Source organism: Oncorhynchus mykiss, chromosome 22 (genome assembly GCF_013265735.2).
Source record: "Oncorhynchus mykiss isolate Arlee chromosome 22, USDA_OmykA_1.1, whole genome shotgun sequence".
NCBI classification, from domain to species: domain Eukaryota; kingdom Metazoa; phylum Chordata; class Actinopteri; order Salmoniformes; family Salmonidae; genus Oncorhynchus; species Oncorhynchus mykiss.
The window spans coordinates 51237207-51253503 of NC_048586.1; the positions used below are offsets into that span (position 1 = coordinate 51237207).

Sequence of the window (16297 nt, forward strand, 5' to 3'; positions counted from 1 at the left end):
GTAAATGATGTCTGAGTGTTGGAGTGTTCCCTTGGCTATCTGTAAATAATGTCTGAGTGTTCCCCTGGCTATCTGTAAATTATGTCTGAGTGTTCCCCTGGCTATCTGTAAAGAATGTCTGAGTGTTCGCCTGGCTATCTGTAAATTATGTCTGAGTGTTGGAGTGTTCCCCTGGCTATCTGTAAATGATGTCTGAGTGTTCCCCTGGCTATCTGTAAATAATGTCTGAGTGTTGGAGTGTTCCCCTGGCTATCTGTAAATGATGTCTGAGTGTTACCCTGGCTATCTGTAAATAATGTCTGAGTGTTGGAGTGTTCCCCTGGCTATCTGTAAATGATGTCTGAGTGTTCCCCTGACTATCTGTAAATAATGTCTGAGTGTTCCCCTGGCTATCTGTAAATGATGTCTGAGTGTTCCCCTGGCTATCTGTAAATAATGTCTGAGTGTTCCCCTGGCTATCTGTAAATGATGTCTGAGTGTTCCCCTGGCTATCTGTAAATAATGTCTGAGTGTTGGACTGTTCCCCTGGCTATCTGTAAATAATGTCTGAGTGTTGGAGTGTCCCCCTGGCTATCTGTAAATAACGTCTGAGTGTTCCCCTGGCTATCTGTAAATGATGTCTGAGTGTTCCCCTGGCTATCTGTAAATGATGTCTGAGTGTTCCCCTGGCTATCTGTAAATAATGTCTGAGTGTTGGAGTGTTCCCCTGGCTATCTGTAAATAATGTCTGAGTGTTGGAGTGTTCCCCTGGCTATCTGTAAATAATGTCTGAGTGTTCCCTGGCTATCTGTAAATAATGTCTGAGTGTTGGAGTGTTCCCCTGGCTATCTGTAAATGATGTCTGAGTGTTCCCCTGGCTATCTGTAAATGATGTCTGAGTGTTCCCCTGGCTATCTGTAAATTATGTCTGAGTGTTCCCCTGGCTATCTGTAAATAATGTCTGAGTGTTCCCCTGGCTATCTGTAAATAATGTCTGAGTGTTGGAGTGTTCCCCTGGCTATCTGTAAATAATGTCTGAGTGTTGGAGTGTTCCCTTGGCTATCTGTAAATAATGTCTGAGTGTTCCCCTGGCTATCTGTAAATAATGTCTGAGTGTTCCCCTGGCTATCTGTAAATAATGTCTGAGTGTTCCCCTGGCTATCTGTAAATTATGTCTGAGTGTTCCCCTGGCTATCTGTAAATAATGTCTGAGTGTTGGAGTGTTCCCCTGGCTATCTGTAAATAATGTCTGAGTGTTCCCCTGGCTATCTGTAAATAATGTCTGAGTGTTCCCCTGGCTATCTGTAAAGAATGTCTGAGTGTTCCCCTGGCTATCTGTAAATTATGTCTGAGTGTTGGAGTGTTCCCTTGGCTATCTGTAAATAATGTCTGAGTGTTCCCCTGGCTATCTGTAAATAATGTCTGAGTGTTCCCCTGGCTATCTGTAAATAATGTCTGAGTGTTCCCCTGGCTATCTGTAAATAATGTCTGAGTGTTCCCCTGGCTATCTGTAAATAATGTCTGAGTGTTCCCCTGGCTATCTGTAAATAATGTCTGAGTGTTCCCCTGGCTATCTGTAAATAATGTCTGAGTGTTCCCCTGGCTATCTGTAAAGAATGTCTGAGTGTTGGAGTGTTCCCCTGGCTATCTGTAAATAATGTCTGAGTGTTCCCTGGCTATCTGTAAATAATGTCTGAGTGTTGGAGTGTTCCCCTGGCTATCTGTAAATGATGTCTGAGTGTTCCCCTGGCTATCTGTAAATGATGTCTGAGTGTTCCCCTGGCTATCTGTAAATTATGTCTGAGTGTTCCCCTGGCTATCTGTAAATAATGTCTGAGTGTTCCCCTGGCTATCTGTAAATAATGTCTGAGTGTTGGAGTGTTCCCCTGGCTATCTGTAAATAATGTCTGAGTGTTGGAGTGTTCCCTTGGCTATCTGTAAATAATGTCTGAGTGTTCCCCTGGCTATCTGTAAATAATGTCTGAGTGTTCCCCTGGCTATCTGTAAATAATGTCTGAGTGTTCCCCTGGCTATCTGTAAATTATGTCTGAGTGTTCCCCTGGCTATCTGTAAATAATGTCTGAGTGTTGGAGTGTTCCCCTGGCTATCTGTAAATAATGTCTGAGTGTTCCCCTGGCTATCTGTAAATAATGTCTGAGTGTTCCCCTGGCTATCTGTAAAGAATGTCTGAGTGTTCCCCTGGCTATCTGTAAATTATGTCTGAGTGTTGGAGTGTTCCCTTGGCTATCTGTAAATAATGTCTGAGTGTTCCCCTGGCTATCTGTAAATAATGTCTGAGTGTTCCCCTGGCTATCTGTAAATAATGTCTGAGTGTTCCCCTGGCTATCTGTAAATAATGTCTGAGTGTTCCCCTGGCTATCTGTAAATAATGTCTGAGTGTTCCCCTGGCTATCTGTAAATAATGTCTGAGTGTTCCCCTGGCTATCTGTAAATAATGTCTGAGTGTTCCCCTGGCTATCTGTAAATAATGTCTGAGTGTTCCCCTGGCTATCTGTAAATAATGGAATTTGAAATTATTCATACTTTTACTTCTACTTATGATACTTAAGTAGATTTTAGCAAAAATATTTACCTTTGACACTTAAGTATATTTAAAACCAAATACTTTTAGACTTTTCCTCAAGTAGTATTTTACTGGGTGACTTCCACTTTTACTTGACTAACATTCTATGAAGGTATCTATACTTTTACTCCAGATTGACAATTGCATCCTTTTTCCACCACTACATATACTGTAGTTCTTGACTTCATTTCTCTCGTGAATCATTTGATTTGAATAATTTGAATAATTTGATTTGAATAATTTGATTTGAATGATTTGATTTGATATGATTTGATTTCTCTCTGGTGAAATGACACGTTGGGCTCACAAGTAATTGAACAGATGTCAGTCAATGAGTTCTTTAGCGCTAGCTAAAATAAACGCATTCTATTCTGTATTCCGTTCAGACAACAGACGGGACTTTTTATTTGTTGGAGCTGAATGTTTGTAAACAAGCTAGCATGCTAATGTCACTGTAGCATGTAGAATCAGGCGAAACTTATGTTGTGGAATTCTCACCAACACTCCAGGGAACTGGATCCCTGTGCCACTGTTATGTGTAAAAACAACATTGAGTGTTGAGTAATAGTTGTAATAGTATTCTCCTCACCAGACTGTTCTCTTTCCAGGCCTCGGGGAACTTGGGTCTCTCTTTCTCTCTGGACACCAGGACCTGCATGTCCTCAAAGGAGGGGTGGTTCCCTGCCTCGGCCTGGAACGCCATCTGGTAGTCGGGCACCGTCTCTCCTGGAGGACACAATATCATCATTACCATCTCTCTTAGAGGACACAATATCATCATTACCATCTCTCCTGGAGGACACAATATCATCATTACCGTCTCTCCTGGAGGACACAATATCATCATTATCATTTCTCCTGGAGGACACAATATCATCATTACCATCTCTCCTGGAGGACACAATATCATCATTACCGTCTCTCCTGGAGGACACAATATCATCATTACCATCTCTCCTGGAGGACACAATATCATCATTACCGTCTCTCCTGGAGGACACAATATCATCATTACCATCTCTCCTGGAGGACACAATATCATCATTACCGTCTCTCCTGGAGGACACAATATCATCATTATCATTTCTCCTGGAGGACACAATATCATCATTATCATCTCTCCTGGAGGACACAATATCATCATTACCATCTCTCCTGGAGGACACAATATCATCATTACCATCTCTCCTGGAGGACACAATATCATCATTACCATCTCTCCTGGAGGACACAATATCATCATTACCGTCTCTCCTGGAGGACACAATATCATCATTACCATCTCTCCTGGAGGACACAATATCATCATTACCGTCTCTCCTGGAGAACACAATATCATCATTACCATCTCTCCTGGAGGACACAATATCATCATTACCGTCTCTCCTGGAGGACACAATGTCATCATTTGTATTTGTATTTATTATGTATCCCCATTAGTTCCTGTCAAGGCAGCAGCTACTCTTCCTGGGGTTTATTATGGATCCTCATTAGTTCCTGCCAAGGCAGCAGCTACTCTTCCTGGGGTTTATTATGGATCCCCATTAGTTCCTGCCAAGGCAGCAGCTACTCTTCCTGGGGTTTATTATGGATCCTCATTAGTTCCTGCCAAGGCAGCAGCTACTCTTCCTGGGGTTTATTATGGATCCCCATTAGTTCCTGTCAAGACAGCAGCTACTCTTCCTGGGGTTTATTATGGATCCCCATTAGTTCCTGCCAAGGCAGCAGCTACTCTTCCTGGGGTTTATTATGGATCCCCATTAGTTCCTGTCAAGGCAGCAGATACTCTTCCTGGGGTTTATTATGGATCCCCATTAGTTCCTGTCAAGGCAGAAGCTACTCTTCCTGGGGTTTATTATGGATCCCCATTAGTTCCTGTCAAGGCAGAAGCTACTCTTCCTGGGGTTTATTATGGATCCCCATTAGTTCCTGTCAAGGCAGAAGCTACTCTTCCTGGGGTTTATTATGGATCCCCATTAGTTCCTGTCAAGGCAGAAGCTACTCTTCCTGGGGTTTATTATGGATCCCCATTAGTTCCTGTCAAGGCAGAAGCTACTCTTCCTGGGGTTTATCATGGATCCCCATTAGTTCCTGTCAAGGCAGCAGCTACTCTTCCTGGGGTTTATTATGGATCCCCATTAGTTCCTGTCAAGGCAGCAGCTACTCTTCCTGGGGTTTATTATGTATCCCCATTAGTTCCTGTCAAGGCAGAAGCTACTCGGCCTGGGGTTTATTATGGATCCCCATTAGTTCCTGCCAAGGCAGCAGCTACTCTTCCTGGGGTTTATTATGGATCCCCATTAGTTCCTGTCAAGGCAGAAGCTACTCTGCCTGGGGTTTATTATGGATCCCCATTAGTTCCTGCCAAGGCAGCAGCTACTCTTCCTGGGGTTTATTATGGATCCCCATTAGTTCCTGTCAAGGCAGAAGCTACTCTTCCTGGGGTTTATTATGGATCCCCATTAGTTCCTGTCAAGGCAGAAGCTACTCTTCCTGGGGTTTATTATGGATCCCCATTAGTTCCTGTCAAGGCAGAAGCTACTCTTCCTGGGGTTTATCATGGATCCCCATTAGTTCCTGTCAAGGCAGCAGCTACTCTTCCTGGGGTTTATTATGGATCCCCATTAGTTCCTGTCAAGGCAGCAGCTACTCTTCCTGGGGTTTATTATGTATCCCCATTAGTTCCTGCCAAGGCAGCAGCTACTCTTCCTGGGGTTTATTATGTATCCCCATTAGTTCCTGCCAAGGCAGCAGCTACTCTTCCTGGGGTTTATTATGTATCCCCATTAGTTCCTGTCAAGGCAGCAGATACTCTTCCTGGGGTTTATTATGGATCCCCATTAGTTCCTGTCAAGGCAGCAGCTACTCTTCCTGGGGTTTATTATGGATCCCCATTAGTTCCTGCCAAGGCAGCAGCTACTCTTCCTGGGGTTTATTATGGATCCCCATTAGTTCCTGCCAAGGCAGCAGCTACTCTTCCTGGGGTTTATTATGGATCCCCATTAGTTCCTGCCAAGGCAGCAGCTACTCTTCCTGGGGTTTATTATGGATCCCCATTAGTTCCTGCCAAGGCAGCAGCTACTCTTCCTGGGGTTTATTATGGATCCCCATTAGTTCCTGCCAAGGCAGCAGCTACTCTTCCTGGGGTTTATTATGGATCCCCATTAGTTCCTGCCAAGGCAGCAGCTACTCTTCCTGGGGTTTATTATGGATCCCCATTAGTTCCTGCCAAGGCAGCAGCTACTCTTCCTGGGGTTTATTATGGATCCCCATTAGTTCCTGCCAAGGCAGCAGCTACTCTTCCTGGGGTTTATTATGGATCCCCATTAGTTCCTGCCAAGGCTACAGCTAATCTTCCTGGGGTCCAGCAAAATTAAGGCAGTTTATACAATTTTAAAAACACTACAACACATTCACAGATTTCACAACACACTGTGTGCCCTCAGGCCCCTACTCCAACTCTACCACAAATCTACAGTACTAAATCCATGTGTATGTATAGTGCGTATGTTAGCGTGTGTGTGACGTGTGTATGCATGTGTATGTGTATGTGTCTGTGTTTGTGTTGCCTCACAGTCCCCGCTGTTCCATAAGGTATTTAAAAACATTAGTTTTAAAATCTGATTCTACTGCTGCATCAGTTACCTGATGTGGAATAGAGTTCCATGTAGTCATGGCTCTATGTAGTACTGTGGAATAGAGTTCCATGTAGTCATGGTTCTATGTAGTACTGTGGAATAGAGTTCCATGTAGTCATGGCTCTATGTAGTACTGTGGAATAGAGTTCCATGTAGTCGTGGCTCTATGTAGTACTGTGGAATAGAGTTCCATGTAGTCATGGCTCTATGTGGTACTGTGGAATAGAGTTCCATGTAGTCATGGCTCTATGTGGTACTGTGGAATAGAGTTCCATGTAGTCATGGCTCTATGTAGCACTGTGGAATAGAGTTCCATGTAGTCATGGCTCTATGTAGTACTGTGGAATAGAGTTCCATGTAGTCATGGCTCTATGTAGTACTGTGGAATAGAGTTCCATGTAGTCATGGCTCTATGTAGTACTGTGGAATAGAGTTCCATGTAGTCATGGCTCTATGTAGTACTGTGGAATAGAGTTCCATGTAGTCATGGTTCTATGTAGTACTGTGGAATAGAGTTCCATGTAGTCATGGCTCTATGTAGTACTGTGGAATAGAGTTCCATGTAGTCATGGCTCTATGTAGTACTGTGGAATAGAGTTCCATGTAGTCATGGTTCTATGTAGTACTGTGGAATAGAGTTCCATGTAGTCATGGCTCTATGTAGCACTGTGGAATAGAGTTCCATGTAGTCATGGCTCTATGTAGTACTGTGGAATAGAGTTCCATGTAGTCATGGCTCTATGTAGCACTGTGGAATAGAGTTCCATGTAGTCATGGCTCTATGTAGTACTGTGGAATAGAGTTCCATGTAGTCATGGCTCTATGTAGTACTGTGGAATAGAGTTCCATGTAGTCATGGCTCTATGTAGTACTGTGGAATAGAGTTCCATGTAGTCATGGCTCTATGTAGCACTGTGGAATAGAGTTCCATGTAGTCATGGCTCTATGTAGTACTGTGGAATAGAGTTCCATGTAGTCATGGCTCTATGTAGTACTGTGGAATAGAGTTCCATGTAGTCATGGCTCTATGTAGTACTGTGGAATAGAGTTCCATGTAGCCATGGCTCTATGTATTACTGAGAATAGAGTTCCATGTAGTCATGGTTCTATGTAGTACTGTGGAATAGAGTTCCATGTAGTCATGGCTCTATGTAGTACTGTGGAATAGAGTTCCATGTAGTCATGGCTCTATGTAGTACTGTGGAATAGAGTTCCATGTAGTCATGGCTCTATGTAGTACTGTGGAATAGAGTTCCATGTAGTCATGGCTCTATGTAGTACTGTGGAATAGAGTTCCATGTAGTCATGGCTCTATGTAGTACTGTGGAATAGAGTTCCATGTAGTCATGGCTCTATGTGGTACTGTGGAATAGAGTTCTATGTAGTCATGGCTCTATGTAGTACTGTGGAATAGAGTTCCATGTAGTCATGGCTCTATGTAGTACTGTGGAATAGAGTTCCATGTGGTCATGGCTCTATGTAGTACTGTGGAATAGAGTTCCATGTAGTCATGGCTCTATGTGGTACTGTGGAATAGAGTTCCATGTAGTCATGGTTCTATGTAGTATTGTGGAATAGAGTTCCATGTAGTCATGGTTCTATGTAGTACTGTGTGCCTCCCATAGTCTGTTCTGGACTTGGGGACTGTGAAGAGACCTCTGGTGGCATGTCTTGTGGGGTATGTATGGGTGTCTGAGCTGTGTGCTAGTAGTTTAGACAGACCTCTGGTGGCATGTCTTGTGGGGTATGTATGGGTGTCCGAGGTGTGTGCCAGTAGTTTAGACAGACCTCTGGTAGCATGTCTTGTGGGGTATGTATGGGTGTCTGAACTGTGTGCTAGTAGTTTAAACACACCTCTGGTAGCATGTCTTGTGGGGTTTGTATGGGGGTCTGAGCTGTGTGCTAGTAGTTTAAACAGACAGCTTGGTGCATTCAGCATGTCAATACCTCTCATAAATATAACTAGTGATGAAGTCAATCTCTCCTCCACTTTGAGCCAGGAGAGATTGACATGCATATTAATAATGTTAGCCCACTGTGTACATCCAAGGGCCAGCCGTGCTGCCCTGTTCTGAGACAATTGCAATTTTCCTAAGTCCTATTTTGTGGCACTTGACCACACGACAAAACAGTAGCTGGAACAAAACTAGGGCATGTAGGAACTGCATTGTTGATAGTGTTGTTAAGAAGGTAGAAACTAGGGCCTGTAGGACCTGCCTTATTGATAGTGTTGTTAAGAAGGTAGAAACTAGGGCCTGTAGGACCTGCCTTGTTGATAGTGTTGTTAAGAAGGTAGAAACTAGGGCCTGTAGGACCTGCCTTGTTGATAGTGTTGTTAAGAAGGTAGAAACTAGGGCCTGTAGGACCTGCCTTGTTGATAGTGTTGTTAAGAAAGTAGAAACTAGGGCCTGTAGGACCTGCCTTGTTGATAGTGTTGTTAAAAAGGTAGAAACTAGGACCTGCCTTGTTGATAGTGTTGTTAAGAAGGTAGAAACCAGGGCCTATAGGACCTGCCTTGTTGATAGTGTTGTTAAGAAGGTAGAAACTAGGGCCTGTAGGACCTGCCTTGTTGATAGTGTTGTTAAGAAGGTAGAAACTAGGGCATGTAGGACCTGCCTTGTTGATAGTGTTGTTAAGAAGGTAGAAACTAGGGCCTGTACGACCTGCCTTGTTGATAGTGCTGTTAAGAAGGTAGAAACTAGGGCTTGTAGGACCTGCCTTGTTGATAGTGCTATTAAGAAGGTAGAAACTAGGGCCTGTAGGACCTGCCTTGTTGATAGTGTTGTTAAGAAGGTAGAAACTAGGGCCTGTAGGACCTGCCTTGTTGATAGTGTTAAGAAGGTAGAAACTAGGGCCTGTAGGACCTGCCTTGTTGATAGTGCTGTTAAAAAGGTAGAAACTAGGGCCTGTAGGACCTGCCTTGTTGATAGTGTTAAGAAGATAGAAACTAGGGCCTGTAGGACCTGCCTTGTTGATAATGTTAAGAAGGTAGAAACTAGGGCCTGTAGGACCTGCCTTGTTGATAGTGTTGTTAAGAAGGTAGAAAGTAGGACCTGCCTTGTTGATAGTGTTGTTAAGAAGGTAGAAACTAGGACCTGCCTTGTTGATAGTGCTGTTAAGAAGGTAACTAACTATCAATATCACCACAACCATCATCTCTCCTGGAGGACACAATATCACCACCACCATCATCTCTCCTGGAGGACACAATATCACCACAACCATCATCTCTCCTGGAGGACACAATATCACCACCACCATCATCTATCCTGGAGGACACAATATCACCACCACCATCATCTCTCCTGGAGGACACAATATCACCACCACCATCATCTCTCCTGGAGGACACAATATCACCACAACCATCATCTCTCCTGGAGGACACAATATCACCACCACCATCATCTATCCTGGAGGACACAATATCACCACCACCATCATCTCTCCTGGAGGACACAATATCATAAGACACTGTTACACTGTTGAATGCTCCCGCAGTATCTGGAGTTCGAAGGTCAGGGGTTAGGGGTTATTACCTGGGAAGAGGTCAGTACACCTCATGAAGGTCTCCCAGTAGATGAGGCCCAGGGTTAGAGGTCAGGGCTATTACCTGGGAAGAGGTCAGTACACCTCATGGTTTCCCAGTAGATGAGGCCCAGGGTTAGAGGTCAGGGTTATTACCTGGGAAGAGGTCAGTACACCTCATGAAGGTCTCCCAGTAGACGGGGCCCATGGTTAGAGGTCAGGGTTATTACCTGGGAAGAGGTCAGTACACCTCACGAAGGTCTCCCAGTAGACGGGGCCCAGGGTTAGAGGTCAGGGTTATTACCTGGGAAGAGGTCAGTACACCTCATGAAGGTCTCCCAGTAGATGAGGCCCAGGGCGTACATGTCCACCTGCTTCAGAGCCGACTCACAGTCCCTCAGGTTCACCGCCCCTTCCAGAACCTCTGGGGCCATGTATCGGACTGTACCCACCTGGAGAGAAACAGAACCAGTGTTATAACACTACACTAACCCTCCAGAACCTCTGGGGGCATGTATCGGACTGTACCCACCTGGAGAGAAACAGAAATAGAGAATAGGGTTTAAAGTCTGTCCATCTTAGAGCTGTGGCAGTACTTGCATTATTAGCTATCAAAGAGGGTGTTGGCTAAGCAGACGGTTTACAGATGAGACCCAGTGCCGAGGCAGTCAGCGGAGTTGACCAACTCACCTCGCTGATGGCAGCGTTCTCCTCCTCTCCAGACCTGACCCCCTGGGGTTAGGGTTAGAGGTCAGAGGTTAGGGACTCACCTCGCTGATGGCAGCGTTCTCCTCCTCTCCAGACCTGACCCCCTGGGGTTAGGGTTAGAGGTCAGAGGTTAGGGACTCACCTCGCTGATGGCAGCGTTCTCCTCCTCTCCAGGCCTGACCACCTGGGGTTATGGTTAGAGGTCAGAGGTTAGGGACTCACCTCACTGATGGCAGCGTTCTCCTCCTCTCCAGGCCTGACCACCTGGGGTTAGGGTTAGAGGTCAGAGGTTAGGGACTCACCTCGCTGATGGCAGCGTTCTCCTCCTCTCCAGACCTGACCCCCTGGGGTTAGGGTTAGAGGTCAGAGGTTAGGGACTCACCTCGCTGATGGCAGCGTTCTCCTCCTCTCCAGGCCTGACCACCTGGGGTTATGGTTAGAGGTCAGAGGTTAGGGACTCACCTCACTGATGGCAGCGTTCTCCTCCTCTCCAGGCCTGACCACCTGGGGTTATGGTTAGAGGTCAGAGGTTAGGGACTCACCTCACTGATGGCAGCGTTCTCCTCCTCTCCAGGCCTGACCACCTGGGGTTATGGTTAGAGGTCAGAGGTTAGGGACTCACCTCACTGATGGCAGCGTTCTCCTCCTCTCCAGGCTTGACCACCTGGGGTTATGGTTAGAGGTCAGAGGTTAGGGACTCACCTCACTGATGGCAGCGTTCTCCTCCTCTCCAGGCCTGACCACCTGGGGTTAGGGTTAGAGGTCAGAGGTTAGGGACTCACCTCGCTGATGGCAGCGTTCTCCTCCTCTCCAGGCCTGACCAGGCGGTTCCCTGTCAGCTTCATGGACAGACCAAAGTCACTGATCACACATGTCCCATCGTTCTTTACTAGAACATTCCTGCTATTCAGGTCTCTGTGAGATACGGCTGGCTTGTAGATGTCTGGGAGAGAGAGAGGGAGGGGGGAGAGATGGGAGGGAAGGGAGAGGAGAGAAAGGGGAGAGAGAAGGGGGGGAGAGAGGGGGAGGGAGAATGAGAAAGAGAATGAGAAAGAGAGGGGGAAGGGGGAGAAAGGGAGTGAAGAGAGAGAGGGGAGAGAGGGTAGGGAGGGGGAGAAGGAGAGGGGAGAGAGAGAGGGGAGAGAGGGGGGAGAGAGAGAGGGGAGGGAGGGGGAGAAGGAGAAAGGCCCATTAGTCTCTGCATGTCACCATGATCGCTTAAAGCTCATTGCTGAATAACACAGTTACTGTAGAACCTAATCTAACTGTTTTAATTGTACCGTTATTTAACTAGGCAAGTCAGTTAAAAACAAATTCTTATTTTCAATGACGGCCTAGGAACAGTGGGTTAACTGCCTGTTCAGGGGCAGAACGACAGATTTGTACCTTGTCAGCTTGGGGGTTTGAACTTGCAACCTTCCGGTTACTAGTCCAACACTCTAACCACTAGGCCGCCCCAGGGACAGTAACTATAACACAGTCAATACTATATAACAGTACTATATAACAGTACTATGATTGAACTATAACACAGTCAATACTATATTAAGGTACTATGGTTGAAGTATAATATTGCATTATATAACAGTAAATACTTCTTGGGTATGACGCTACAAGCTTGTCACACTTGTATTTGGGGATTTTCTCCCATTCTACTCTGCAGATCGTCTCAAGCTCTGTCAGGTTGGATGGGGAGCGTTGTTGCACAGCTATTTTCAGGACCCTCCAGAGATGTGCAAATCGGGTTTAAGCTCTGGCTGGACCACTCAAGGACATTCAGGGACTTGTCGCGAAGCCACTTCTGCGTTGTCTTGGCTGTGTGCTTAGGGTCTTTCCCTCGATCCTGACTAGTCTCCTAGTCCTTGCTGCTGAAAAACATCCCCACAGCATGATGCTGCCACCACCATGCTTCACCGTAGGGATTGTGCCAGGTTTCCTAAAGACGTGACGCTTGGCATTCAGGCCAAAGAGTTCAATCTTGGTTTCATCAGACCAGAGACTCTTGTTTTTAATGGTCTGAGAGTCCTTTAGGTGCCTTTTGGCAAACTCCAAGCGGACTGTCATGTGCCTTTTACTGAGGAGTGGCTTCTGCATTTAAGTTGTAGAAACATCTCAAGGATGATTAATGTCGAGTCTCATAGCAAAGAGTCTGAAATCTTATGTAAATAATATATATTTTATTTTTAATACATTTGCAAAAATGTCTAAAACCTGTTTTTCCTTTGTCATTATGGGGTAATGTGATGTCATTGTGGGGTATTGTGATGTCATTGTGGGGTATTGTGATGTCATTGTGGGGCATTGTGATGTCATTATGGGGTATTGTGATGTCATTATGGGGTATAGTGATGTCATTGTGGGGTATTGTGATGTCATTGTGGGGTATTGTGATGTCATTATGGGGTATTGTGATGTCATTGTGGGGTATTGTGATGTCATTGTGGGGTTTTGTGATGTCATTATGGGGTATTGTGATGTCATTGTGGGGTATTGTGATGTCATTGTGGGGTATTGTGATGTCATTATGGGGTATTGTGATGTCATTATGGGGTATTGTGATGTCATTAGGGTGTATTGTGATGTCATTATGGGGTATTGTGATGTCATTGTGGGGTATTGTGATGTCATTGTGGGGTATTGTGATGTCATTGTGGGGTATTGTGATGTCATTATGGGGTATAGTGATGTCATTGTGGGGTATTGTGATGTCATTGTGGGGTATTGTGATGTCATTATGGGGTATTGTGATGTCATTGTGGGGTATTGTGATGTCATTACCCCCATATGGGGTAATGTGATGTCATTGTGGGGTATTGTGATGTCATTGTGGGGTATTGTGATGTCATTGTGGGGTATTGTGATGTCATTATGGGGTATAGTGATGTCATTGTGGGGTATTGTGATGTCATTGTGGGGTATTGTGATGTCATTATGGGGTATTGTGATGTCATTGTGGGGTATTGTGATGTCATTGTGGGGTATTGTGATGTCATTATGGGGTATAGTGTGTAGATTGATGAGGGACAATTTATATGTAATCCATTTTAGAATGAGGCTGTAACGTAACAAAATGTGGAAAAAGTTTCCAAAGGCACTCAAGAGTATGTTCTATTATACATGTCACATTTGGCAAAGAGACCTAGGACTCAATAGGTCTTCCCTGTTAAAAACAAAACAAAAAGACATTGAAACAGTAGCCTATTTCTCAAATGTTCTTATGGTTTAAATGTCCAAATGCACATTCGCACGTAGAATACTGCCTTAGGCACATTGCTGCACTAATAATGTTAATAAATAATAGTTGTTCAACATTTTAAAGTTAAACGTTCTGATCTGTTGCATCAGACTCGTTGCTTTTTAATGTATACATTTATTTAATGTAGCCAGGCCTAGTGGTTGTATTAGAGATCTATCGTCCCACAACTGTCCCAGAGTCTGTTTGGGCTTTTTCTTCTTCGACAAGACCAACAGAATAGGTCAACTCTAAACTATGGGGGATAGTAGATTGACAGGCTCATATGCAGCGTGTCCATAAGGCTACCGGAAGCTAAGTTTCCTTATGTAAATTGAATTAAAAATGGCCAAAATTTACAGAAAGAAAGAAATTCATTTAAAAATCGACTACTAAAGCATTGGCCACAGAGGATCACAAGCTTCCCCTAGCCTTAAAAATATTAATACATTGTGGATTGTTTTAAATCACATTGCCTACAGTCGGAAGGAAAGTCAGAGGATTGTTAGATAGAGGATTGTTAGATAGAGGATTGTTACATAGAGGATTGTTACATAGAGGATTGTTAGATAGAGGATTGTTGAGTTGTGTCAGTGAAACGTTTATACCCAGGCAAGTATATCGCAATATATCAAAATTCAATTGTGGGGGAAAAAAAACCATTTGGAAAGCAAATGGCCCATTTCCTGTAAAGAAAAGACAACGTAAAGACTGTAATCTGTCTTAGTTATCAAAATGCTCAACTTAATTGGCCTATATTATTGGCACCAGCGGAGAGCATCGGTCCCCCGGTGAGTGGTTACAGGCACATATTCACTCTTTATCATTGTTGGCTCAGTGCCACTTGAACAGCAACATCCTCCTCCACTTCATTATTCTACTTGTGTCTCCCCTTCTCATAGGCCATATGGACACTTGTGTCTCCCCTTCTCATAGGCCATATGGACACGTGTGTCTCCCCTTCTCATAGGCCATATGGACACTTGTGTCTCCCCTTCTCATAGGCCATATGGACACTTGTGTCTCCCCTTCTCATAGGCCATATGGACACTTGTGTCTCCCCTTCTCATAGGCCATATGGACACTTGTGTCTCCCCTTCTCATAGGCCATATGGACACTTGTGTCTCCCCTTCTCATAGGCCATATGAACACTTGTGTCTCCCCTTCTCATAGGCCATATGGACACTTGTGTCTCCCCTTCTCATAGGCCATATGGACACTTGTGTCTCCCCTTCTCATAGGCCATATGGACACTTGTGTCTCCCCTTCTCATAGGCCATATGGACACTTGTGTCTCCCCTTCTCATAGGCCATATGGACACTTGTGTCTCCCCTTCTCATAGGCCATATGGACACGTGTGTCTCCCCTTCTCATAGGCCATATGGACACTTGTGTCTCCCCTTCTCATAGGCCATATGGACACTTGTGTCTCCCCTTCTCATAGGCCATATGGACACTTGTGTCTCCCCTTCTCATAGGCCATATGGACACTTGTGTCTCCCCTTCTCATAGGCCATATGGACACTTGTGTCTCCCCTTCTCATAGGCCATATGGACACTTGTGTCTCCCCTTCTCATAGGCCATATGGACACTTGTGTCTCCCCTTCTCATAGGCCATATGGACACTTGTGTCTCCCCTTCTCATAGGCCATATGGACACTTGTGTCTCCCCTTCTCATAGGCCATATGGACACTTGTGTCTCCCCTTCTCATAGGCCATATGGACACTTGTGTCTCCCCGTCTCATAGGCCATATGGACACTTGTGTCTCCCCTTCTCATAGGCCATATGGACACTTGTGTCTCCCCTTCTCATAGGCCATATGGACACTTGTGTCTCCCCTTCTCATAGGCCATATGGACACTTGTGTCTCCCCTTCTCATAGGCCATATGGACACTTGTGTCTCCCCTTCTAATAGGCCATATGGACACTTGTGTCTCCCCTTCTCATAGGCCATATGGACACTTGTGTCTCCCCTTCTCATAGGCCATATGGACACTTGTGTCTCCCCGTCTCATAGGCCATATGGACACTTGTGTCTCCCCTTCTCATAGGCCATATGGACACTGTTTTTATTGGTCAGTTGGTCAGTGTGAGTAGAGTAGGCTACTCTGTTATTTGTCCAAGTAAAAACAAATTCTGCTAATGTCTCCAGTCATATAAAGTGTAGTAGAATTGCATGAATTGTAATCATAGGGCTGATATTAATGCTATAAATGCCAGTCTCTCTTGGCTAAGAGTTGAGGAGAGACTGACTGCATGACTTCTTATTTTATTAAGAAAGAGGAATGTGTTGAAAATCCCAAAATGTGTTTGCATAGTCAACTTACACACAGCTCTGACACACACACTTCTCCCAAAATACATACCACCAGGGGTCTTTTCACAGTCCCCAAATCCAGAACAAATTCAAGAAAGCATACAGTATTATATAGAGCCCTTATTGCATGGAACTTCCTTCCATCTCATATTGCTCAAATAAACAGCAAACCTGATTGAAAAAAACAGAAAGAATCGCCTCCCCTATTGGACCTATTTAGTTTGTGTGTATGTATTGATATGTGGACTACGTGTGCCTTTAAAAAAAATGTATGTAGTTCTGTCCTTGAGCTGTTATTGTCTAT

General features: G+C 44.7%; 1 protein-coding gene across 1 annotated transcript in view; it reads right to left on the reverse strand.

Moving 5' to 3' along the window:
* bmpr2b (bone morphogenetic protein receptor, type II b (serine/threonine kinase)) overlaps positions 1-16297 on the reverse strand; it is a 179336-nt gene that overhangs the window by 39604 nt on the left and 123435 nt on the right. Inside the window, exons 7-9 of the mRNA XM_036959091.1 lie at positions 11220-11380; positions 10034-10181; positions 3153-3289 (exon numbers count right to left, since the gene is read on the reverse strand). Of these exons, the coding sequence (XP_036814986.1) occupies positions 3153-3289; positions 10034-10181; positions 11220-11380 (446 nt within the window). The remainder of the gene's footprint in view (positions 1-3152; positions 3290-10033; positions 10182-11219; positions 11381-16297) is intronic.